Source organism: Hesperophylax consimilis, unplaced genomic scaffold (assembly GCF_061612785.1).
Source record: "Hesperophylax consimilis isolate HC1 unplaced genomic scaffold, BYU_Hcon_1.0 scaffold_59, whole genome shotgun sequence".
NCBI lineage: Eukaryota > Metazoa > Arthropoda > Insecta > Trichoptera > Limnephilidae > Hesperophylax > Hesperophylax consimilis.
In genome coordinates this window covers 106904-131958 of record NW_028301289.1, presented here as the reverse complement: position 1 = coordinate 131958, position 25055 = coordinate 106904, and the positions used below count along the sequence as shown (strand labels likewise).

The window sequence follows — 25055 nt, the reverse complement described above, 5'->3', positions numbered from 1 at the left end:
TGAATGCCACCAAACGTTGAAAGAGTGCATTGTCATCGATAACGATTATATATCTGCCGAGTTTCGGCTCGATGGGATGTCGGGAAGTGAATTAATTAACCATGTCTACTTCCGAGATCATTTGATGACCATTTTAATCATTCATATATTATTTTCAATCAAGAAAGAAAAATCGAAATTCAAATATATCTATTTAAAAATAGATACCTACACTATACAGTTTTAGCATGCAGATCATAATTCACATGGCCAAGCATTCGAAGCCATGGTCTGCCTTGTTCGCTTGTCCCGTAGCAGAAACTTCAGCCGGCGCTGATAAAAACCTCAAGGGCGCTGTATTAGGTATCATCAGCGCCTATCAGAACGAGCTGCTTCAATTGCGCCTGTCAGAAAAATAATTACAGCAACGAGGCAATATTGTAGTGTTCAAGACCTTTTTCTCAATATATTTCGATTTTGTCCAACACTATGGTAGGTGAATAATCGAGTATGGACAACACTAAAACCACTGTTGTTCGTCTGTTTTTAATTTTGTCTATGACTTTAATTTTGACAGATTAACTATGGATTATGGATGGAGTGGCTTCTGTTGTTAGTTAGATTCATGTTAGATTGTCAGTATGTTAAGCGATGGAATAGACAATATAGGACTACAAGATGAGTGATATTAGAGAAAGTGGGGCTAATCTCGTTTGTCGCTGCTGTCTGAGAGAAGGAGATAATATGCATTTCCTGTTCTCCACCTCCGAGGAACGGATCGAAGGGACCACTCCGTATTTACATGAGATGCTGGCATCTAGTACCCAGGTCGTCATATCGGAGAGCGATGACCTTCCTCGCCAAATCTGCGCCGGGTGTGTCGAGCGCCTCTACTCCGCATTCACGTTCAAGTTCATGTGCGAGCAGTCTGACGCCCGCCTCAGAGCGCGCCTGTCGGAGCCGGCCTTCAAGACCGAGCCAGCGCTTCCCGCGAGATCCATCTTCGCCACTGACAAGAGCTGCCAAACCGAAGTCAAGTTCCTTCAAATTCACAACTGCCCACACTGCCAGAAGAAGTTCAAAAGCTTGCCGGGGCTAACTTCTCACTTGAAACACCACACGGATCGGAACAGCGTCGCGGCCTGCGGGGGCTGCCGGGGTTTATTCGGGGGTCCGGAGGGGCTCGCCGCGCACTGCCGCAGCGGAACCTGTCCGCAGCCCAAGCGGAAGCACCGCGCCAAGGAAGAAACGACGCACTGCCGCGATTGCAACAAGTCCTTCATGAATAACAAATGCTACAGGGCTCACACTTGCACCAAATGGGAGCAGCTGCTGGAAGCGGGCATCAAGGAGGAGCTGCCCGCTTCCCCCGCCTCCCTCAGCCCCCCCAGCCCCTCGGCACTCTTCTCCCCCGCACCCTCCGACGGCGAACTCTCCGAAGAGGTCAAGAGAGAATTTGAAGATTCAGATTACGAACCGTTAACGCACACCAAGATGAGACAGTCTATAAAGTCAGGATCAAGACGCGTCTCCAAGAAAGTTATTCCCGATACGGAGAAATACCCGTGTACATTGTGTCCTAGAGTTCTAACTTCAGAAGTGCAATTGCAAGTTCATATGGCCAAGCATTCGGGACAGATCATTCCCTTCGCTTGTCCCGTGTGCAAGAGGAACTTCAATCGTCACAGCCATCTCAAGAGGCACCTCGCCATACACTCTCCTTCGCGGCGCCTGCAGTGCCCGCAGTGCGAAAAAACCTTTGCACGGCAAGAGCAGCTCCACCGGCACCTGTGCGCCCATGCCGGGGGCCAAGTGTACCAGTGCGAGCTCTGTCCGCGCTGCTTCCCGCTGCCCGGCCTGCTGTCGCAACACCACGCCTCGCTGCACGCCGGGCTGGCTCCGGGACAGGCTAGCTGCGGGGAGTGCCGGCGCTCCTTCAGCTCGCAGCGAAGCTTGGAACGGCACTCGCGCGTGCACAACCCCGTGCTGGTGCTACCCTGTCCGCACTGCGCGCTCACCTTCCCCTCTCGCCGGCTGCTGCGCAAGCATCAGACCAGCGCGCACCGCCCCGCTCCCGCGCGCCCCTTCCTCTGCTCGCAGTGTGGGGGCTCCTTCACGCGACAGAGCGACCTGGCCACTCACATGCGGCGTCACACGGGCGAGAAGCCCTTCGCCTGTCGCTACTGCCCCAAGCGCTTCACTCGCCTCACAGACCTGACTATCCACGAGCGCTACCACACGGAGGACAAGGCCCACGTGTGCGCTGTGTGCGGAAAGGCCTTCCACCGCCAGTACAACCTGAAGGTGCACCTGCGCATCCACTCGGGAGAGCGGCCCTACAGCTGCAGCCACTGCGGCAAGGGGTTCGCGCAGAGCAACGACCTCAAGTCGCACGTGAGGCGGCACACCGGCGAGCGCTACGGCTGCGAGCTCTGCAAGGAGGTGTTTGTGCAAGTGTACCACCTGAACAAGCACAAGCGCCTCGTGCACGGCCTGGAGGTGGTGGTGCACAACCGACGCGTGGTCAAGCACCCGGGCCAGGGACCCCCGCGCATTCCGCGGGCGCAGCACCGCGCCTCGCGCGCACAACTCGCTCAGAGCATGGCTGCCCTCCTCGCCCCCCTCCCCGCCCCTCACCCTCCTCCCTCGCCCAGCTAACACGGCTCTGTGATACCATGTTTATATATTATATTTATACAAACCGTTGTTTGGAAGGACAATCCACTGACATATCTGGACTGTGCCAAAACATTATAACTATTGAGTCTATTATTGAAAAATTTTATCAATAAAATATTTAAATAACTTTACTATTATTAATTATTTTCCATATTTCCTCTTATCTTGTATTACATTTTGTATTTCTGACTAAACAGGAGTCTTGTTTGTAGTGCCTGTTAGTTTCTTATTGGCAGCAAACCGCTGGTAGATGCGTTGTAACATCTCTCCAAATCCAAAAGAATATTTTCATACCACATTTGGAAATAATAATACATTACTCATACATTTCCCACGATTGGGTACTATCTTGCATTAATTGGCCCCTTCGATAAAATTATTGAAACATTTTTAGTTGTTTTCCATGGCTTTCAAAACTGGCCTCTTCACGGCACAAGATGGCCCTGCCCCCGGTGCATCGCGCAACGCGTACTTTAACACATACGGCCACACGTCAGCACTAGACAATTCCTATACCTCTTGTTTTTTATAAAATCACCTTTGCTGGGTATTTTGGCCTCAAATCCAAAATTAAGTTCTGCATAAAAAATGCCACACGGCCGACATTCCTCAATGAAATCTCATTCAAAATAGATTCTTCCCCTCGGATACTTTATCTCTAACCACGTCCGGTCAAAGTGCAGTAACTTCGGGAGGTGGTTCTACATGATGGTAGGAGCAAAATAGATTCTTCCCCTCGGATACTTTATCTCTAACCACGTCCGGTCAAAGTGCAGTAACTTCGGGAGGTGGTTCTACATGATGGTAGGAGCAAAATAGATTCTTCCCCTCGGATACTTTATCTCTAACCACGTCCAGTCAAAGTGCAGTAACTTCGGGAGGTGGTTCTACATGATGGTAGGAGCAAAATAGATTCTTCCCCTCGGATACTTTATCTCTAACCACGTCCGGTCAAAGTGCAGTAACTTCGGGATGTGTTTCTACATGATGGTAGGAGCAAAATAGATTCTTCCCCTCGGATACTTTATCTCTAACCACGTCCGGTCAAAGTGCAGTAACTTCGGGAGGTGGTTCTACATGATGGTAGGAGCAAAATAGATTCTTCCCCTCGGATACTTTATCTCTAACCACGTCCGGTCAAAGTGCAGTAACTTCGGGAGGTGGTTCTACATGATGGTAGGAGCAAAATAGATTCTTCCCCTCGGATACTTTATCTCTAACCACGTCCGGTCAAAGTGCAGTAACTTCGGGATGTGTTTCTACATGATGGTAGGAGCAAAATAGATTCTTCCCCTCGGATACTTTATCTCTAACCACGTCCGGTCAAAGTGCAGTAACTTCGGGAGGTGGTTCTACATGATGGTAGAAGCAAAATAGATTCTTCCCCTTGGATACTTTATCTCTAACCACGTCCGGGGTCAAAGTGCAGTAACTTCGGGATGTGTTTCTACATGATGGTAGGAGCAAAAAAGATAAATAACTATTTCCGAATTTCCAACTTTTTTTTCCATACAAAAAGAGATACCTACTAAAAACCTTAGTGAAGGTACACACTTACCCGATAAACTGGCTGTGTGCTTGTCGAGTACGAGACTGGTGACGTTGTTTATTATTTGCCAGTGACACGTAAACCGAGAGTTTGAAGTTATAACAATTCGCTTCAAAATCGTCTGTTTTATGATGTTTTAAACCAAATTCGAAGAGCAAATAATAATAATTCGGCTGATTTATATAGCCCCGTTTTTGTTAGAAATCACCTCAAGGGCGCTGCAAAGAGAACTGCACTGAACAAAGAGAACTTCACTAAATTAATAATACGAATTTACACTTTTAACGATAAAAAATATTAATAACTTATTAAACACTTAACTAATGTCATCGCTTTTTTACTAATTTAACAGATTTTCAAAATGTCCACCTTCAGCTTGCATGGAATTATGTAAACGTAAAGTGATATTTTTATTTTTTATATTTTTTTTTCATAAATTATCAGCTTACCATTCCATGGTACATAGACTCATTAACATTCCCTTGGACTATAAAGCGTATGAAAAAGAAAAGGCAACGATACAAACCATCGCGGTTAATAATGGATATAACATAAATAACATTGAAAAAATTATAAAAAATAAGAAATATAAAAATAAGAAATATAAAAATAAAATTAATTAAATATGTGGGGCAAATAATAAAAATATAGAAAAAATTGCATGTCTCGAATTTATCAGTCCAATATCCATAAAAATAGCAAAAGAAATAAAAAAATGCGGTCTAAATATAGCTTTCAAAACCAATAATAATATAGGAACAAATCTTAAAAACTCTTAAAGTACAAATCCTAAACTTAATAATAGTGGCATATATGAATTAAAAGGTTCGCACGCCGACTGCAAAGCCACTTATATCAGACAGACGGGAAGGACTAAATCAACTAGATTCAAAGAACATATAAGACCTTATAATAATAAAAGCACTTTTTCAAAATTCCCAGAACATCTCTTAGTAAATAATCACATAGAAAGAAAGGTCCATTTTCACAAAACCTAAACACTATAACACATTTAAATAAATTAATAACTACTACATCATTATGTGGGGAAAACAGACTTCAAAATACCCCCACAGAATATGAAATCTATTGTCACAATTATTTTTATCAGTAAATTGGTTTAACGGGTAATAAATCATTTTAAATTGGGAGGGGGTAAAATAGAATCATATTAATAAGTCGTCTAAACGTGGCTAAACCACAGTTTGAAAATGGCCTTGAAAGCCGAAACAGCTGTAACAATAACAAACACCAAAAAATACTTGCAGAACTTAATAATTATATTATAAAATTTGATTTTAATTAAATTTAAAAAAAAAATAAATGGAGTTGTAGGAATTAAACACAAAAACAATAAATAAAGTGATATTGTTTACAAGTCGGCCTTCAGGCCCTCTAACCCATTATGGAGTTATGTAACCCACATGTATAGTGTGAGTACATGTGAGGTATTTGTTTATAATATTTCTTTAAAGTAAACAAATCACAGCTCCAGCTGTAAACCAAGGGAAGGGGGGTAGGGGGTGTTAGTTCTAGGATTGGCCGGTGCATTTCAAATGATCCAAAAGCAATAATAATGCAGTTTGTAGCTGAAAAGTACATCTAAAAGTTTAAATTATTTAGATTTACAAAAAAGTTATTTTTCTTTTTTACTTCTACCATCATGTAGAATCATCACCCTGTATTATTATTATCTAATTTATGTGTAACTCTCCTAGCAATGCAAAACTTCTCTCTTCCTATTGGTTTGTTGTTGACAAGTTCATTGTGGATGCTCTTACCACACGGCAAATCTGATAGGTGTGGTGATCGGATAACTATGACAACTCAACACACCTTTCAAAAGTGATATAAAACGGGTTAACGCTTTTCAAGGTGTGTTGAGTTGTCATTATGTTAACCATTGGTTTTAGCTGTTTCCCAACCTATTCCCAACCCTGGCGACGCACAACATTCAGAACGCCAAGCCCCAGAGGCTTTGGACATGGATAGTGCGGACTCTCAAATAAATAATATTGTTTCACTTTTATATATTTATTATGAAATATACACAATAACTATTATTAACATATAAGCTAAATTCTGAGTGTATTTATTCTTTATATAGACTAGGTTCCAGCATGTGGTGATTTGAACAATAGTCAGAAAACATTCAACCATCACAATGCATGGATTTTATCAGTACATCGTTACCATTAGTATACAACAATCAATACATTATATACAAGTATCCCACACAGTAATAACTAGACAACAGATTATATGCATTTGCATGCGTAACGCATATTGGATTTAAAGCGCACTTGAAGTGAAATGTTATTATTATTATAATTGGAGCCTTTTCGATGTTTTGCCTGTCTTTTCTGAGAACAACGCTAGCCTCACAGATATCGTATGGTGAATACCGTCCCTACATATAATTAATGAATCTGCATCTTCGGAGGTTTACAGTAAAAACAATATTTTTATTTTATTTTTTTTACCAGCTGATATAATAGAATTTAATTGTTTTCGTTTAAACAGTGAGATTTAATGAAAATTCAACTTTTTTGCATCAATCGAAAAAAGGAAGTAATTAAATAGTTTAAGATAATAAAACAATTTTTTGCAGATTCCACAAATGTATACGTATCCAATAGTCGTATACATAGGGACTGTCGATATATAGTGTAGTACATATAACCCAATGTCTAATAATAACAAACAAATGATAACAAAGAAACAGATTAGGTCACCGATTGGACCTGTCAACTCCAAGAGAGTTTTAAAAACCAGGACATCTGTTGAACATATTACCAACAATCACACAATAATATAGTGCAGTGTTCGCTGTTCTTGTTCAGGGTATGGAAAGGAGCGCAATCAATAAAAACATAACAGTCTGCGCCATCGCACTATATCACAGACGAAGTAGGATCCATGTCCAGGGTGACCTCGGGGGGCTGCGGGGGCTGGGCGCGCGGGGGGCGGGGCAGGGTGCCACTGCGCAGCAGCTGCGCCACGTCCCGCGCCGTCACGCCCTCGCTCTGCCGGGGGGCCCTCATGCTGCGGTACTGGCGGGAGAACGGATCCGGCTGCAGAGGGCTGGGCGAGAGGCGCCCCACTCCACCCCGCAGCTGCAGCTCCAAGGGCGGGCTGTCCCCGGAGAAGCCCCGGTTGCTGTAGCACGGGGGCGCCAGCTGCGAGTACAGTGGGGGCGCACAGGCCGCGCTCACTGTCGTCACAGGGGAGTGACCTTCCGCTAGGTGCATAGTGAGCCTGAAACACACAACCATACATTACTCGACTTCTGCAACTTACTAGCTGTACCCTGCCACACGTTGCTATGGCTCAGTCTATCTGTGCAGATAGAGAAACAGTAGCGGGTGTTGCTTTTACGTCCAGCAGATGGCGCTGTTTTTACCTGACACATGTGACATCTATATAATATAGGTATTTTTTTTTTTTTTTTTATATTAACTCCACACAGGAGGCCCTGAAGAAAATAATTTCCCTCAGGGCCTATGTCATCTTTGGGGATGCTGTGTGGAGGGTCTTTTTGTGGAGAGGAAGGAGTGAACATGGGTCTTGAAGAGTCCCATGTTGTAGGAGGGAGGAAACACAGAGGCCGGCAGTTTGTTCCACAGCCGAGCTGTTGAACTTAAGAACGAATCGTAGAAGCGACCCGTTCTCATGTGACAAATGTCAACCGTGTACAAATGTTGGGCGCGCGTTTGGCGTGTATCCCGACTACACACCGGTGCCAAAGGGATCAATGACACTAGTTCCTCAGAGTATCTTCCATTGTAATACCGATAGAACAAGGACAGCATACCTACCTGACGCCTGTGCTCTAAAGATTGCAGTCCGTTTGTTAAGATTGGGGAATCTATCAAACGGACCGCCCGTTTTTGCACAGAGTCAAGGGTTTTTTTCAAGTATTTAGGGGCTCCGGACCAGAGATGGCTGCCAAATTCGACAGTAGGGCGCAGTTGTGTACTATTAAAGTATCTGCGGGCCCTGTACAGTACGCCCAGCTTCTGAGAGGCCAGCTTTACTCTGGCTTCGATGGAGCCCCCATACCTGAGCTGGTCACTTATAGTTACACCAAGCATATCAATGGAAGGCCTGTTCGGAAGATTGCTTCCGTTGAAGGAGACTAGGTTTTCATTTAGATCCCTTTTAGACGTAATCAGACAGGATTGGGTCTTTGAAACATTAAATTCGACGAGATTATTTTTACCCCAGGAGGAAATACTCTCGAGATAACCGTCCATTCTCTACTGCAAAGCCCTCCGAGCTGTTAGAGTTTGTGTGCCCTTTGGGGGCTTGTCAAACAAAAAGCTATCATGAACTGTACTGTCATCCGCGTAACAATGAATCGGTGCACATGTCAAAAGGTTATTGATGTGCAACAAAAACAAAGTCGGAGACAGAACCGATCCCTGTGGGACGCCAGCATTTATAGAGTGTGAGGAAGAGGTGAAACCGTCAGCAACTGCCTGAATCGACCTATCCGTTAAAAAGTCTGCAATCCACGTACACAGGGATGCGGGAAGTCCGTAAGAAGGCAATTTGCTGACAAATCCTCGGTGCCAGACCCGGTCAAAGGCCTTGGATATGTCTAGTGCGACCGTTTGGGTCTCACCGTGACGTTCCAGGCACCGCCCCCAAACATGTGTCACATACGCGAGAAGATCACCGCACGAGCGGTTCCGCCGGAATCCGTATTGACGGTCGTTGATAATTTTGTTCTTCTCGAGGTATGTGAGCAGTTTGTCGTTGATCACACGTTCCATCAGGTATATAAAAACACACGCATATTTGAAAGAAACGTTGCGTCAAAATTTTAAAGCAATCGGTGAAGAACTTTTGCAGATTTAATATTTTGAACAAACAAACATTTATATTTATATATCTATGAGGAAATTTGGCATCAGTGAGTCTAGCGAGTAAAATACCTGAGTGAACACAAGAGTCAGAATAACACAGCATCCTTGAGGTGATTTTGCACAAAAACGGCGCTATACAAGTCATCCAATTATTATTATTTATTTATTAACAGGAGAATGAAGAGAATCAAATGAGAGGAAAGTGTACCTGCGCTGCACATGAAGGATACTTCTGCGGATGCTGTTCCTCAGCAGCTTGGCAAGGCGCACCCCCGTGGCCGTGGAGTAGGAAGGCGGGGGGGTGTACTTGGGCGGAGGGTCGGGTGGTGCGGGGGGCGCAGCAGGCTGGGGCTGCGCAGGGCGCGGGGGCTCGGGGGGTGTTGGGGGTGCTGGGCGCACCACGTGGCCCCGGCTGTCCAGACGCGGTCGGTACAGTAACTGTATGCGCTGGAATAAGTCGCTCTTATATGTTTTCAGCATTCAAGACCTACGAGGCAGAGCTGTAAGCTTCTTGACTCCAAACACAAGGACTAAACATTTTTTTAGGTCAAAATTTAGGACTTAATTTCTGTAGCATTATTGTTCTTCAATAGGGTTCATGGTCGTTATATCGTCATATCAGACTTGTCGGGTTAATATCTCATTGAACTTACGTCGAGAATATCCGGGGGCCCGCTGAACAGGTAGCGATAGGACTGGAAGAGGGCGGCTAGGGGCACCAGCAACAGGGGGCCCAGCTGCAGCAACGCCCCGACGTGTCGCGCCGCCTCACTCCACCCAGTGGGGGGGCCTTGCAGGGCTCCGTACAGCTGGCGATAGCGCCCCACGCGCCAGTCTACCACGCACAGGGTCTGCACAATAGAGGTAGTCATTAAATGTTCTCCTAAAGACATCAAGCTTTCTCCAATAGTTGCACTGCCTTATTTATGGCCTTGTTATGATTATGAGAATATTTGGCTCTTTATACAAACAACTTTATATTTATTCGGAACAAACAAGTTTAACTCTCTCAGTATACGAAGGTTATTTATACTTCTTGATAACAGCTTGCGAAGATTTTTCCTAAAAAAAAAGATGCGCTGCGCTTTTAAGTTATTATTAATATCTGAATTGCAATTACTTAATGATTTTGCTGAACAGAAAATACAGATGTGTAATTTACAATTAAGCCAAGCAGTGGTTAAAACATATAACTTACGATCATAGCTACGGGCAACACCACATTCCAGGTGAAACTCAGCAGCGGAGCCAGGGTGGCGGAGGGGCCCAATAGTGCCGCAGCCACGGTCTCTCCCGCATATGGACGCCCCCGCACCAGGAACATGCCCAGTAGCGCGGCTGCCTGCAGCAAGCCCTGCCACCAGCTGCCCGCCACCGCGTAGTCCAGCAGCTGCGCCGCGGTCAGGCCGCCCTCGCAGGCCAGGGGCAGCGACAGCAGCAGGCCGGCCCCGCACACCGCCACGCACACGGCCAGCCAGCGCGGCCGCAGCAGCCGCGACCAGATGTCCGTCACGCCCAGCAGCAGCGCGCACACCAGCGAGGCCAGCTGCGCCAGACCCAGCAGCAGCATGCTGAAGTAGAACAGCACGGCCCAGAAGGAGGAGAGGCGGCGCGTGGACAGGAGCGCCAGGGCCGCCGGCACCAGCTGCGTGGCCAGGCGCAGCGGCTGGGCCGGGCCCCCTCGCCCCTCCGCCCCCACACGCACCCCCAGCACGGAGGAGTGGTGCCACAGGTGGCGCACACTCACCGCCTCCGCTGACAGGAACTCGTAGCTCACCGCGCTGTACTGGTATCCGTGCTGCTGGATGATGTGGCTACAGCTGCCCGCCAGCAGGGTGGCCAGGGCCAGGGCGGCGGGGGTGACCAGCAGCGCCACCAGCAGGAGGGGACGGCGCGGGGCGGGGCGCTCGATGGGGTGGCGAGGGGAGGTGCGCGGGGCGGCTACCAGCGCCCACACTCCCGGCATCAGCAGACCCCACACCAGGAAGGTCTCCTGCGCTGCTGCAGCCCAACTCTAAGTTTAAAAATATAATAGTATGTAAATATGAAAGATGAGCAAGCAAAGGAGTCCCAAAGGAATGTGTGGATAATATAACCAAAAGTTAACAAGTAGACAGTTTGATTATTAATTTTTAAATTACGACATATGTTTCGGCAGCTGACAAATCGGTGAACAAAAATACAAAGACGTTTATAACTGGCGCCAAAACTACAAATATGTAGTAGATATCGTAACATTTGTAAAAATGTTATGCGTAATGCGAAAGAAAGGTACTATAGGTCTCAACTTGACCGAGATCCATCTAGTAAAAATATGTGGAGCATCGTTAAACAAATTACCTATACTAAACATAAAATTGAAGCTAATATTAACGAACTTTTGATTGGAAACACAGCCACCACTGATTTGGACATAATTGCTTGTCACACCAACCAATATTTTACGACGGTTGGGTCTAAGCTTGCGGAAAACATCCTAAGTGTCACAAAGGAAACTGAAGATTCACTGGCATCTGCAATAGAACCAAAACAAAATCCTTTTTTGTTCAAATTCCCACCTACGTCAAATGAAGAGGTTATAAAAATTATTGACAATCTTAACACTACGCATTCAAACGGTCCTGATAGTCTTCCTTGAGGTGTTTTTGCACAAAAACGGCGCTATAAAAGTCATCCAGGTATTATTATTATTATTATTAACACTCATATACTAAAAATCATCAAATAAAATATTGCATCGCCTTTATCAAACATTTTCAATAAAAGTTTTTCTTCTGGGGTTTTCCCCGACCATCTTAAAAAATCTATAGTAGTACCTATCTACAAAAGTGGAGCCAAAAACCAAGTGGGCAATTATAGGCCAATATCCCTATTGAGTGCAATCTCAAGAATTATAGAAAAAATCTTTAAAAATAGATTAAGTAATTATGTAGAGAGTCGAAAACTTCTAAGCAAAAATCAGTTTGGCTTTCGGCCGGGGAGAGGAACGGACGACGCTATAGCGCAACTTACAGAACATATTTCTGGAAATATAGATTGCGGAAAAAAAAACATTGCACTGTTTTTAGACTTAGCCAAGGCTTTCGATACAATTTCTCATAAATTACTTCTCAAAAGATTACAAAATATTGGTGTGGTAGGTATGCCGTACGAATGGTTAAAGAGTTACTTAACGGGTAGAAGCCAACAACTCAAAATAGGCAAAACAGTGAGTACCTCACTAGACACCAACTTTGGTGTACCACAGGGAAGCACACTGGGACCTCTTCTATTTATAATTTACATCAATGAGTTATGCGAGCTACCAGTAGGCGGAAAAGTTATTACGTTTGCAGACGATACGGTAGCTATATTTGAAGGAGAAGATTGGACTGAAACTCATAAACATGCTGAAAGTGGAATCAATGCGATAAAACAGTGGCTTGACAAAAATCTACTAACACTAAATATGTATATCAAAAATTAAATACATAAAATTCAGCTCAACTTTAAAGGGACTACCTAGTACATCATCAATAATAAAAACTCATAAGACTAATTGTATCTCATATAATATGGACTTTAACTGCAACTGTGAAGCTTTGGAATGTGTAAACAACATCAAATATCTAGGTGTTATTGCAGACAATCATCTTAATTGGAAACATCACATTGACAACCTTTCAATTAGGGTAAGAAAATTAATTCACATATTCTTAGCATTACGCAACATAATTAAACAACAAGACCTAAGAAAAATCTATTTCGGACTGTGCAACCCCATCTTAATGTACGGTTGCATTGGCTGGGGAGCGTCAGGAAGAACAATTTTAGATCCGCTTGTGAAGGCCCAGAAATCCATAATTAGAGTCATTTTGCGTAAACCCTATAGGTTCTCAAGCGATGAACTCTACAAAAAATTTAATGTTCTTGATATTTGTCAAAACTTCATAAAAAAGATTATTATCCATGTGCACAAAAATCTAGAATATTTTAATAAAATTGATCATAAATATAGTACAAGAAGTCACACCAGAAAAGATCTCGTGGTCCCAGGGAGCAATACGGCAAAATATCAAAAGACATATACATATCAAAAGACATATACTTTGACCGGTCAGTGGTTGAGTGGGCATAGCGCTTGGGTCTCACCCGAGCGTCGCGTGTTCGATTCCTCGGCTGGCTAAGTCCTCCATCACAACACAAGCAACATTTTCGGCTTTCTGTGGTGGTAGTAGGAGATTTTCAAACATTGTTGGGTTATTCGTAACCCGGGAATGTTTGTCTTTCTTTTTAAAAAAAAAAAAAAAAAATATCTGGGACCGAGATTATATAATAAAATCCCCCCAGATTTAAATTTCAAAAAATGCAAAATGTCCTACATCGGTTCAATAATAACCAAATGGTTGATTGGCTTAGGTAGGGAGGAGTCTGAAAAACTATTATACATATAATTTCACTTAAAACTATACATGTTTACCTATGTCATATTTAGTAAAAACTTAATATAAGACTGAAAAAATATTATATAATGTCACTTAAAACTATACATGTTTACCTATTAATGTCACTTTTAGTAAAAACTTAATATAAGTATACTTAATTTTTAAAAAAATAGTAAAAATTAAATTACATTTGGCATTTCACAAACATTTGGTTCCTTAGAACAGGCAATCTGCCTAGCTAGGAACTAAATTCAACCTAACAAAACGTAATAACACTTGTACCTACTCATTTTAAATATATGCTCTCATTATACTATATTATTACTGTTATGTCTGCTTCAAATGTATCTAATGTAAAAATAATTATTTTTAATAATAAATGTGACAAGTTTAGTGCCAGATACAGACGTAATGTGTCGTCTCAGTCAGGGTCGGACTAGATGTGAGAAGCCCCGGCGTAGGGGCCCGACCTCGGGGTGGGGGGCCCCGGCCAGGTAAAAGGGGATTGCAGGCGGGTGTTTGAAACTAATTTGAGGGGTAAAAGGGGATTGCAGGCGGGTGTTTCAAACTAATTTGAACACCCGCCGTGCCTGTAAATCGAATATTTTTTAAGAAGATTAGAGTGTATTTGTATTTACCAATAGTGGTTCAAACTCTGCAAATTGGTTTGGAATGTATGGTACATGAATAGTTAATTAAACCCCAATACTATTTTCTCTTCTTTACTTCAACTAATTTGTTTTTTTTCATCATATAATAATGTATATTATGATGACTTGTTTTTCCATTTTGGTGATGGCCCGGGTTCATGGGATGAGGTCTGTCCAGGTCTGCCTGCTGTGTGGCGGGTTGGATCGGGAGATACTGGTCGAGGAAGGCCTCTATATACATGTTGTCCGTACCTTGCTGTTGATGAAGAAGTCGGGCCAGCTGGTGCGCGGCAGCGAGGCGGGCAGCATGAGCGGGTCCAGGCACAGCAGGCGCACGCACACTGCCCCCAGGCCCAGGAGCGGCAGGATTGTCATGACGTACACCACCTGCAAACAAACCACAGCGGATATATATAGCCCATAACTAATATTCCATTCACTTTGATTTAATTGCAACCTTCTGTCAAAAGTAGAGTTAGGTAGGTACTCACCTTCCAGTAGGTGCGCAGTCCTTTGCTGAGCATGAGGCAGATGGCGGCCCACAGCAGCGCCAGGTGGAAGGTGAGCTGGAAGTGCAGGGGGCCCAGCACCTCCCCGTCCCCGTCCCCACGCTGCAGCACCACCTCGGCCCAGTAGCGCGGCAGCAGCAGCGACAGAGGCGAGCTGCTGTTGCCCGCCGCGTTCTCCGCCCACCGGTAGCGGCCGTGCGCGGGCACGAAGGAGTCCCTGAAGAAGACGAGCAGCCAGGCCAGCGGCAGCGAGGAGGAGGCGGCGGAGAGGGCCAGCGCGAGCAGCAGGGCGGCGCCCAGGCCGCGCAGCAGCGGGGCCACGCGCCACGCGCCCAGCGGGCCCGCGCCCAGCGCCGCGCCCAGGCCCGCGCCCAGCGCCAGCAGCGGCGCGCCCAGCACCAGCGACAGCGACACCCACTGCACCACGAAGTTGGCCCCGAAGTGCAGCGCCAACAGAGCGAAGCGGCACAGCGCCTGCGGGCCCAGGCACAGCGACAGAAGCGCCAGCGCCTCGCCTCCCCTCGCCCACCCCTCTATCTGCCCCTCCGCAGTGCCGGAACCGGAGCTGTAACACGAGACACTGCACTTGAGACAACAATGGCCTTCTCGGGATATCTCCACTGTGTTGTGTGTGGCGCGAAACCGACCCTGACAACCCGGAAGTCTCATTGAACGAGAGAATCATTCCTTCATTATTTTGTATCATCTTATTTTTTGCGAAAGGCGGTCGATATTTGAGTCGAAAGGAATTCGTGAAGGTTACTTTTTGAGCAAGCAGGTACACTAAACACGGGTTCCTACTAACTAACTGTTTTGTAATAAAATCACGACAATATGTTTGCACCGAATTCAACTGATTCCTTAATGATTATTTAGACATACTAATATCGGTTGTCGGTGTATGAATGCGTGATTTGAAATTGCGTTAAATAAAACGTTTTAATTTAACATACATATTTGGGGAAAAAAGCGGCGACTTTTGTGCGTGCGGCAAATCGTTTTGTTGCAGGTGATTTTTCAAATTGCGATATCTTCTAAGGTATTAAAAAAATATATCAACTTTTAAGTTGCTAATTTGAGTAGTTGGATAAGGATTTAAACTATATCGGTCAAATAATCTTCGTGTTTTTTTTTTAATCTACGATATCTTCCAAGATATTAATTTAAATTATATATTCCAAACGAAAATTTTAATCTACATTAAATGATCAACGTAACTAACATATTCAATTGGATAAGAATGAATATTATATTGCTCAAAATTGCTTCGCAAATATCACATTATATATGTAAAAGATAAAAATTATTACTGCGGGTTCCCATATTATCCATATTATCCTATATTATCAATCCTTATGAGATATTTATATTTAGTTGGCAATGACAGCCCCCGAAAATATGTTTTTACGACTTGATTATAAACCTATCATACTATCACTATTCTCCGTGATAGTGAATACTCTTTGGGTAGCTTAGGAGAACTAAGAGAACAGACAGACGCGAAAGGCGTCTTTATTTTATACTATTTAGAGATTAGAGGGAGGTCACCCTTCAAGGTCATTATTTAAAATTATTCATTTCAAAAGGAAGATTGGAGTCGAATTGAGACTTTGAAGAGATGAGATGCTGAATGGAGGGGACGCAATTCTGACAAGGCTTGATGGAAGAGAGGATATTTGTTAAGAGAGGAACAACCAAAAAACATGTGATCTAAAGTTCCCACTTCTAGAGCACAGAATGTACAATGGGGAGTCAAGCAGTAAGCACGTACATTTTAAAAAGGTGAGAAGGAACGGAACACCGCCGAATACTCATTGGAATAAGCGAGGAAAATCCTTTATTTAGAGAAATAGGGTTTAAAATTCTTTGAACCCGAGTAACCGACAGAGGCACAACCGACATTCATATTTTTAAAAATATATTATCAATTCTTCTAATCTGTAATGAAACGATTTTAACAAAAAAAGGTTGTCAAAAGTAAAAATAACTATTCCTTACAGAGTGGCTACACTTACTTATATTAAGGCGATGCACTACGTAGTGTAATATTTTAAATCGAGCCGCTATCAATAACACCCCTTACGTAGATGGCGATAAGGTTTAAATTCCCGCTTAACACCATCCGCCTGTTTTGATTTATGCAAGAAAAAAACATGGCCTTTTGGCCATGTTTTTTTAGTGTATAAAATAAAATTTAAAATACACTTTTTAGTGTATTTTATTTTATTTTGTGGATGTTCAGGCATAAATATTTAATTTTTTTCGATCATTTAATAAATAACTTAATTTGCCACATTATACAATAAAATCGTAACCGAAAATGGGTTCGTAAGAAGGAGATTTTGAACTTTAAAGCAGTTTTCATAGGCCTTATACAATACATTATTTTTTTCTGGGCTTATAAAAATATAGTTTATAAGCCCAGACTTATCTAAAAAATACTCGATTATTTCAAAGGCTATTACTACTTTCAAAATACTGTATTTCTCATACGTTCGTAGTATCCTTGAATACACATCACAAGTGTGGAACCCAGGCTATGCAATACATAAAAATAAAATTGAAAGTGTTCAAAATAGATTTGGTACCTTAATTTCCGCTCTTTTCGATATCATATTAGTAATGAAGACTGCAAAGTTCTTCAATATACAGACGTTAACTTTTCGAAGAAATATAGCAGATTCGGTAATATTATTTAAAATTACACACAATTTAATCGATAGTAATAATCCTCATATTCCATGTGCCCAATCGCAACAGCAGACAGTTAATCTCCCTCATTGTAAGACCAATTCCAAACAAAACTCATTTATCTACAGATTCCACACATTCATTTAACTTCAATTATTACCATATTGACATTTTTAACTCGACTTTACGCGACAAATAATCAACAAAACTCAAACTAGAAGTTCAATTCCTATATATTCCCGTCCTTTGCCTCTTAATCCTTATCCTATATTTCCTCCTCCTCCCCCCCACCCTTCTTTATTTTAATATTTTCTAACTAAACAAGAAATTAATTTAAGAGAACATCTCTATGACATTGTACACCTTACCATTATCTATCCATCAGTGGAAAGTTCATAATTGGCATAATTAATTATATTATTATTGTATCGTTGTATGATTAAAGATTTGCTGTCGACTTTTCTTAAAATATATAAATAAAAGGCAAAGATGTATTCTACTCGCAGTATTTAATTAAAGCATCTGAAAAATTTCTAGGCGACCACATTTTCAGATTAAAAAAAAGATTATAAATTACTACGTAGTGCATCGCCTTAAGAGAACTATTTTTATTTAATTAATTTTTTTTATATATTTTTATTACAAAAAATAAAAACAAACAAAAATAAATATGGTGTTTATTTTAGTAGAAATGAAAATGTGTAAGATAATTGTGAGATAATGATAAGATAATGTGTAAGGTAATAAATACGCGGGTAGTAATGCTACCTACAATGTAAATACAAGCACGCGGCATGTATTCCTACTTGCAGTAAGCAGGCACGGTGTGTATGTTCATCTGAACGTATTATTATTACCTGTCATCCGGGGGAAGGACGGGCTCCTCGAGGCTCCTGGCGGGGGAGGGGGGCGCGCCGGGGGACACGTGCAGCGAGCCGCAGCGCCTCGCGGGCTGGGAGCGCCGCCCCCGGGCCCGGGGACCCGCCCCGGCGCTCTGCGGCCGCACCGCGCCCCCGTAGCGCCCCGGCTCCTGGCTCTCCAGGAACAGCCGCGCCGATAGAGACAGCTCCGGGGAGGGAGGCGCCGACAGCGGGGGCGCGCTGGCCCCGCACAGGGGGCGCAGCCGCCGCATGGAGGCTCTCCTGCCCAGCTCCCCCCTGCAACTATCCGTTCTCCCCCCAGCGACCTCGGTCCCGAGCAGATGCTCGCGGGCGGACCTCCCGATGGGCGGTGTCATCTTGCCAGCATTCACACTGATCTCTTCGAGAGAGTTTCCTGTCACAGGCAGATCGTCCTCCGGTTCTGTCACCTGAATGGTAATCGTCTCGATCGATGACATCGCTGAAGCACTCTCGGACACGTCACTGACGCCCGAGGAGCTTTCTGACGGCGTCAGAGAGTTCGACTCCGTGTCGTCCAGGGTCACGTTGTATAGATCAATGTCACCATTTTCACAATCATTTTTAATTTCTGATAAATTTTCCTTGATGTCTGCTAATTCTTGCTTCACGACATTTAAATCTTTCTTCACACCGGCGAAGCTCGATACATCGAAGCCGGTGAATCGACCCGCGTTTTCATCGAGAGCGTTCTCCGAGCAAGAGTCTCCTCCACCGCGGCCGACTGTATCCGTAGGAACGCTTTCGAAGGAAGGCTGACAAGTGGTATCCACATCTTCGGGTTCTTCTATCAGTGACATATCGAGGACGGCATCCAGGTCGGTCAGAATTTTCATTATTTCAGTATTGAGAGACTTGAATGATCGGGACTTTCCGGAGGATGTCGTGGGTAATTGGAACGTTTGGCTGTCGTTACATCGTTCTGTGATTGCGTTTCTTTTTTGATGTAGTTGTTCTAAATCTACTTTTAAAATATCTGCCGGTCCATCAGCCACACTACTGGGAAGTCTAACTTCACAAAATCCAATGGTATCTCCGAACTCGTTGATAACGCTATTGCGACTATCCAGAGATTCCAGATTGGCGTAACCGTTAGCCCGCAACGGAGAACTTCTTTCGCCCGCTCGGCTGGGGCTTAATCTGAGGGGACTTTTATCACCGATAGCAACACTTTTAGGCGCTTCAAATAAATATGTTTTAAGTTGATTGCCCTCTTTACTTGTTTCAGCATTGGCAACTTCTGTACCGCCCTCGCCCTCATTAGCACCGGCACCATTCTGTTGCACCAATGTTAATTTCATTGGTTGGAGAACTCTGCTTGGCTCCGGGACTCCACAGTCACTCCTCGCCTCCCCTCCCTCCCCCACCTCCTCAACCCACTCGCCCAGCATCATCGTCTCAGGCTGCGAGCACATTCTTCCGCGCGTTCCATCTGAAATATTTACTTTTATTAGGTAACTATATTTCAATTACATATTATTGAAATAATGATTACAAAGGATTTAATTCAAAACACACAACAAAAATTCACACCCGTTACTCATCACTCCTAAAATGCATAATTGAAAACAGCTTTTGCTCGACGACAGTTCTCTTATATTGCTCCCAAAATGTTCAACTCACTGAGCATTGATACCAGGAAATCGAAAACTGAATATAAACATAAAGATACCATAAGTGTTCAGAATTGGTTACTTATAAAAAATAGGAATTATTTTTAAAATGTCTCACATCATTAAAATAAGTTAATTTGCTTTACAATTTTTTTCCTACTTCAAATTCTAGATGTTGCAATGATTATCTAGCAAAATGCAAAATTCTTGCATTTTGCCAGACCGAGATACCAACTATAGATCTCCTCATTATAACAAAACATTGCATTTAACAAAACCGTATATTTAATAAATAACAGTATTACGACTACTATAATACGGGTATGTGCCTAGTGTGGTGGTTGAAAAGTCTGTAAAAACACAGCACAATAACTTATATTATTAATAAAGAAAAAAAAAACAAATCAGAATATAATTTCATTATTCCTGAGAGCGCTTCCAATAGGCCAGTTCTCGTTCTCGTTCGACACATAAATAAGTAAGAGGGAATGTGTAGGCAAGTCATGCTGGGGAGAAGATGCTAATGTTACTTAGTCTATTGAGAGCGCCATACCGTGAGCGGCCAGTATAGATTTGATCCTCTCGAGGAGTGCCATCAACAACACTGCGGCCAGTATAGATTTGATCCTCTCGAGGAGTGCCATCAACAACACTACACTAAATCAAAAACATGTAGTCCCGACTAGCCAACGATTGTGGCCTGGGTCGAACTATTCTCCGATCCAAGATGGAATGCCCGTGCAATTAGTTCAAAATATGCGTTCAGATCTTAAATTAAATTTAAAGTATCTACATTTTAAATATGAATGAATACCTTACAGGTGCCTTATAACTTGGTGGTGATTTTCCCCAAAAACGGCGGTATACAAATAGCAATATTATTACAAAATGTTGTCCAGTTCTCGTCCCACAAATCGAATCCTTAGTTTCTTAGAATTAGTACCCGCCAGTAACATTATGGCCGAATGGAGTCATCTAAAGTAACTGCAGATACATAATGAGTATTTTGAAGGATAGAAAAGTGTACAAAGGGTGACCCAACTAGTTTAAAACAGTTACCGGTACTGAGTCTCAGGTCTGGGGTATATGGTACTGCGGCACACTGAACGGAAGACACAGTGATAAACTGAAGCCGGACCTGTTCTTGGAACATCGCGGACAAGTGTCAAGTGACACGCTAATAAATATATGTTTAAGGATTATTTTGAAGGTTCCTCTTATTAGTAGACCCACCCTGGAGTTCAATTATAATTTATATGCTAATTAAACTAATGTCTACTTACAACTTATTTGGCGTAGCATACCAATACATGGTCAGTTTTACCCTGGAGCTAAGAGGGCACAGCATACCAATACATGGTCAGTTTTACCCTGGAGCTAAGAGGGCACAGCATACCAATACATGGTCAGTTTTACCCTGGAGCTAAGAGGGCACAGCATACCAATACATGGTCAGTTTTACCCTGGAGCTAAGAGGGCACAGCATACCAATATATGGTCAGTTTTACCCAGGAGCTAACAGATACCAAGGGTTGAACTAACCTTGATCGGTATTTAACTTTACTGATAGTATACGTACGAAACATATAAATCTTTTCTATTGAATTCGAAAGCCAATAAAATGAATTTCAAATAATTCTCGAGTAACGCAATTGGGTCTTCAACTACCGCTATCCGTTGACGTTCAAGTTCATTAACCCAAAGTGACAACAAACAAACATTGTGCTTAAGTATAAAAACACAACTTCCTTCCTATTTCCACAGCGTCAATTTCGGCTTTCACTTTCATAAGGAAATTATTTTTTAGAATGACCATTGAAAATGTGTGAATCAATACAAAGTCATTATTCATAGTCATTAGTAATATAAAATCTCGACTACCTGCTCATCTCTTTAAACTCTCGCGTATGTGACGCATGTTTGGGGGTGGTGCCTGGAACTTTACGGTGAGACCCAAATGGTTTCACTGGACATTTCACCGAGGATTTCTCAACAAACTGCCTTCTTACGGATTTCCCGCATCCTTGTATACGTGAAAGGTCGATTCAGACCGCTGCCGATGGTTTCACCTATTCCTCTCACTCAATAAATGCTGTCGTCCCACAAGGATCGGTTCTGTCTCCGACTTTGTTTTTGTTGCATATCAATGACCCTTTGAAGTGTGCAACAATTCAGTTAAGCGGATGACAGTACAGTCCATGAAAGCTTTTTTTTCGACAAGCCCTCAAAGGATACACAAACTCCAAGAGCTCGGTGGGCTTTGAAGCAGAGCTCGGGGGGGTTTCTTTTTGGAAGCGCCCCTGAGGTGATGTCTCACAAAAGCGACGCTATACAAATTGTCCAACAAATAAAATAAAATAAGAATAACCATGAACCAATCATGTCTGATTACGTCTAAAAGGGATGGAAATGACAATCTAGTCTCCTTCAACGGAAACATTCTTCCCTACATGCCTTCCATTGATATGCTTGGTGTGATCAGCTCAGGCACGAAGACTCCATCGAAGCCAGAGCCAAGTTAGCCTCTCAGAAGCTGGGAGTACTGTACCCAACTGCTGCAGTACAAATCGCAAGTGCGCCCCACTATCTGGAGCCCCAAAATAACTGAAAAACAATCTGTGCCGAGATTCCCCTATCTTAACAAACATTAACCATCTTTAGAGCGCGGTATGTGCTCCAAGGAACTAGCGTCATTGATCCCTTCGGCACCGGTGCATAATCGGGAAACACGCCAAATGTACACTGTTGACATTTGTCACATACTCGTTCTTGAGTTCAACGACTCGGCTGTGGATGTTTTGCGGCCTCTGTGTTTCTTTTCTCCTACAACACGTCTCCTCACAACATCCCCAGAGATGACATGGACATACATCGCTTCCCGCTCTGGTACAAATATACGCTTACTCGTCACTCGTTCAGGGCGCCGTTTCTCTCAGGGTTAACCTCAATGGTTATTATCAGTGCCAGATGCTCCAATTGCGCCTGCCCAGGACTGGCTCTGGTAATATGATCACGAAAAGTTTGTAAAGTGTATTGTAGTTTTCCACCTTATAAACAAACAAATAGCAAACATCTGCTTTTTATTGTTATTGCACAGCTGTTTGTACGTACCGATGACTAATGACTGTAAACTGTAAAGAGGTCAGTCAGAGTCGGGAAATATTATAATATAGAGAAAGGAGGTTTATTGGTGTACACATAATTATGCCTTTATGTGAATACCGCACAAGAGTCCCAACTGCTCCCAACCGTCTAAAGTCAGTGAGATTATGGCTTCCCAAATTGGGGTATGTTGTTAGGCTGGAGTTAGTGGGGATGGGAAGGAGATGGGAGAGGAAGGTGAGGAATCACCCGACTCTTCACATCTCGTCACCAAACACGGCTAAAGCCAGGTAAGTTTTTAGATTCTCACGGCCAAAAGCATTTTTGTTGTTTGTTTTTGGGGTGTTATGCCGTGCAGTGTCCGAAACGTCGGCTAAAGAAGGAGTTAGCGCAACACGGCATAACACGGCTAAAGCCATTTCACGACCCCCGGATTACTAGTCGGAAGAGGCCGTCAAAAGGCTAATGACTAATGTAATGACCCAATGCTGTGGAATTTATTAATGAATTACTGTCTTTAAACTTATTTTTATTATTTTTTAATGATAAACTAATGTCTATAAGACAAGGTTTTATAAAGGATAACAAATAATTCTAAGCAATAATTAGTCGCCTGAAATATCAACACAAATTGATATTTCAGGCGACTAATAACTGCTTATTATTATTTGTTATCCTTTAATCGCGATGTTCAGCGTTCAGTGTATTAATTAATAATAATAATATTATAATCTGTTCTCACACGAAGGAAAGGAAACATAAATTATTATAGTGTATTTCTCTATTTACGTATTTATCCGAGTGGATGAATACACAAATAAATAAATACTAAACAATGAAGTTCAGATCTCGTGAAATCAATTTATCTAAAATGGTGGCCTAGAACTTCATATCCCTACTTAGATAGACACTGTCTGGCCTTCTGGGTCGAAACTATATCTTTTGGTAATAAAAAGTAAGTTATCATTTTATTTCATCATGATAGTACACGTAAAATACACAAGGTGTCCGGGGGTGAAGTTCACAACCTTCGGGAGGTGATTCTACATGATAGTACACGTAAAATACAAAGGGAGTCCAGGGGTAAAGTTCACAACCTTCGGGAGGTGATTCTACATGATAGTACACGTAAAATACAAAGGGAGTCCAGGGGTAAAGTTCACAACCTTCGGGAGGTGATTCTACATGATAGTACACGTAAAATACAAAGGGAGTCCAGGGGTAAAGTTCACAACCTTCGGGAAATGATTCTACATGATAGTAGAAGTAAAAAGATTTTTACCTTTTTTAGAAATTTAAACATTTTAAGGTTGTTTTCAGGTACAACAGTTGAATTGTTTGTATGGACAAAACTCGCCGAGTAGCGGGCGGTGCGCGGTGCGCGGTGCGCGGTGCGCGGTGCGCGGTGCGCGGTGCGCGGTGCGCGGTGCGCGGTGCGCGGTGCGCGGTGCGCGGTGCGCGGTGCGCGGTGCGCGGTGCGCGGTGCGCGGTGCGCGGTGCGCGGTGCGCGGTTGGCGGGTGGCGTTGTTGAAGTGCGGTGTTTGCGGTGTCTAGTGCTAACATCATTTAATGACCTTAACCTGCAAATATTTCCCAAATACCGGATAAAGAAACCTGCTCTGGAAAAGTGATAACGAAATTGTTGTAAAAAGCACGAGGTGAGCCCCCAATGCAATGGCCCGGTAGAAAGATTCTTAAATACCTCTATTTGGTATAATTGAAGAAGAAAATAAAACTAAACGAAACAGAACAAATCACAGATAACGGTCACAACTAGGAATCGAACCCAGGATCGCTTGTCTTACCGAGACAAACGTCGTAAACCACTCGACCATTTTTTTTTTAATTCCTTTATTTTTCCCAATTTTTACTTTAATTACATACAATATTATAAAAATCAATACAAATAATGGGAACCCACTAAGGCGCAGCCTGTGCGTGGGTAATATATTTAAGTTATTATATTATTGTACCTATAAATAAACAAACTGTGGGCATATAAAACAAAAACAAGATTACATTTTGTCTAAGCGGTTTGTATAAAAAGTGTTTACAATATTGTATAGTGAAGTTATAAGTGTTTAGTGTA

General features: G+C 43.0%; 2 protein-coding genes across 3 annotated transcripts in view; one reads left to right on the top strand and one right to left on the bottom strand.

Annotated features, from left to right (window-relative positions):
- The first annotated feature begins 534 nt into the window (after positions 1 to 534).
- Positions 535 to 2738, top strand: LOC149408813 (zinc finger Y-chromosomal protein-like). The gene has a single exon (XM_089650420.1). The coding sequence runs from the start codon at positions 658 to 660 to the stop codon at positions 2635 to 2637; it is 1980 nt and encodes a 659-aa protein (XP_089506546.1). The 5' UTR covers positions 535 to 657; the 3' UTR covers positions 2638 to 2738.
- Positions 2739 to 4929: 2191 nt separating this feature from the next.
- The window catches only part of LOC149408812 (sodium-dependent transporter bedraggled-like), a 35793-nt gene continuing 15667 nt past the window's right edge, over positions 4930 to 25055 (bottom strand). For both annotated transcript variants that reach the window (XM_089650418.1, XM_089650419.1), the window contains exons 2-8: positions 18210 to 19683; positions 14644 to 15226; positions 14405 to 14539; positions 10277 to 11092; positions 9732 to 9929; positions 9287 to 9525; positions 4930 to 7465 (exon numbers count right to left, since the gene is read on the bottom strand). In XM_089650418.1, the coding sequence (XP_089506544.1) occupies positions 7102 to 7465; positions 9287 to 9525; positions 9732 to 9929; positions 10277 to 11092; positions 14405 to 14539; positions 14644 to 15226; positions 18210 to 19666 (3792 nt within the window). In that variant the 5' untranslated portion in view covers positions 19667 to 19683 and the 3' untranslated portion in view covers positions 4930 to 7101. The remainder of the gene's footprint in view (positions 7466 to 9286; positions 9526 to 9731; positions 9930 to 10276; positions 11093 to 14404; positions 14540 to 14643; positions 15227 to 18209; positions 19684 to 25055) is intronic.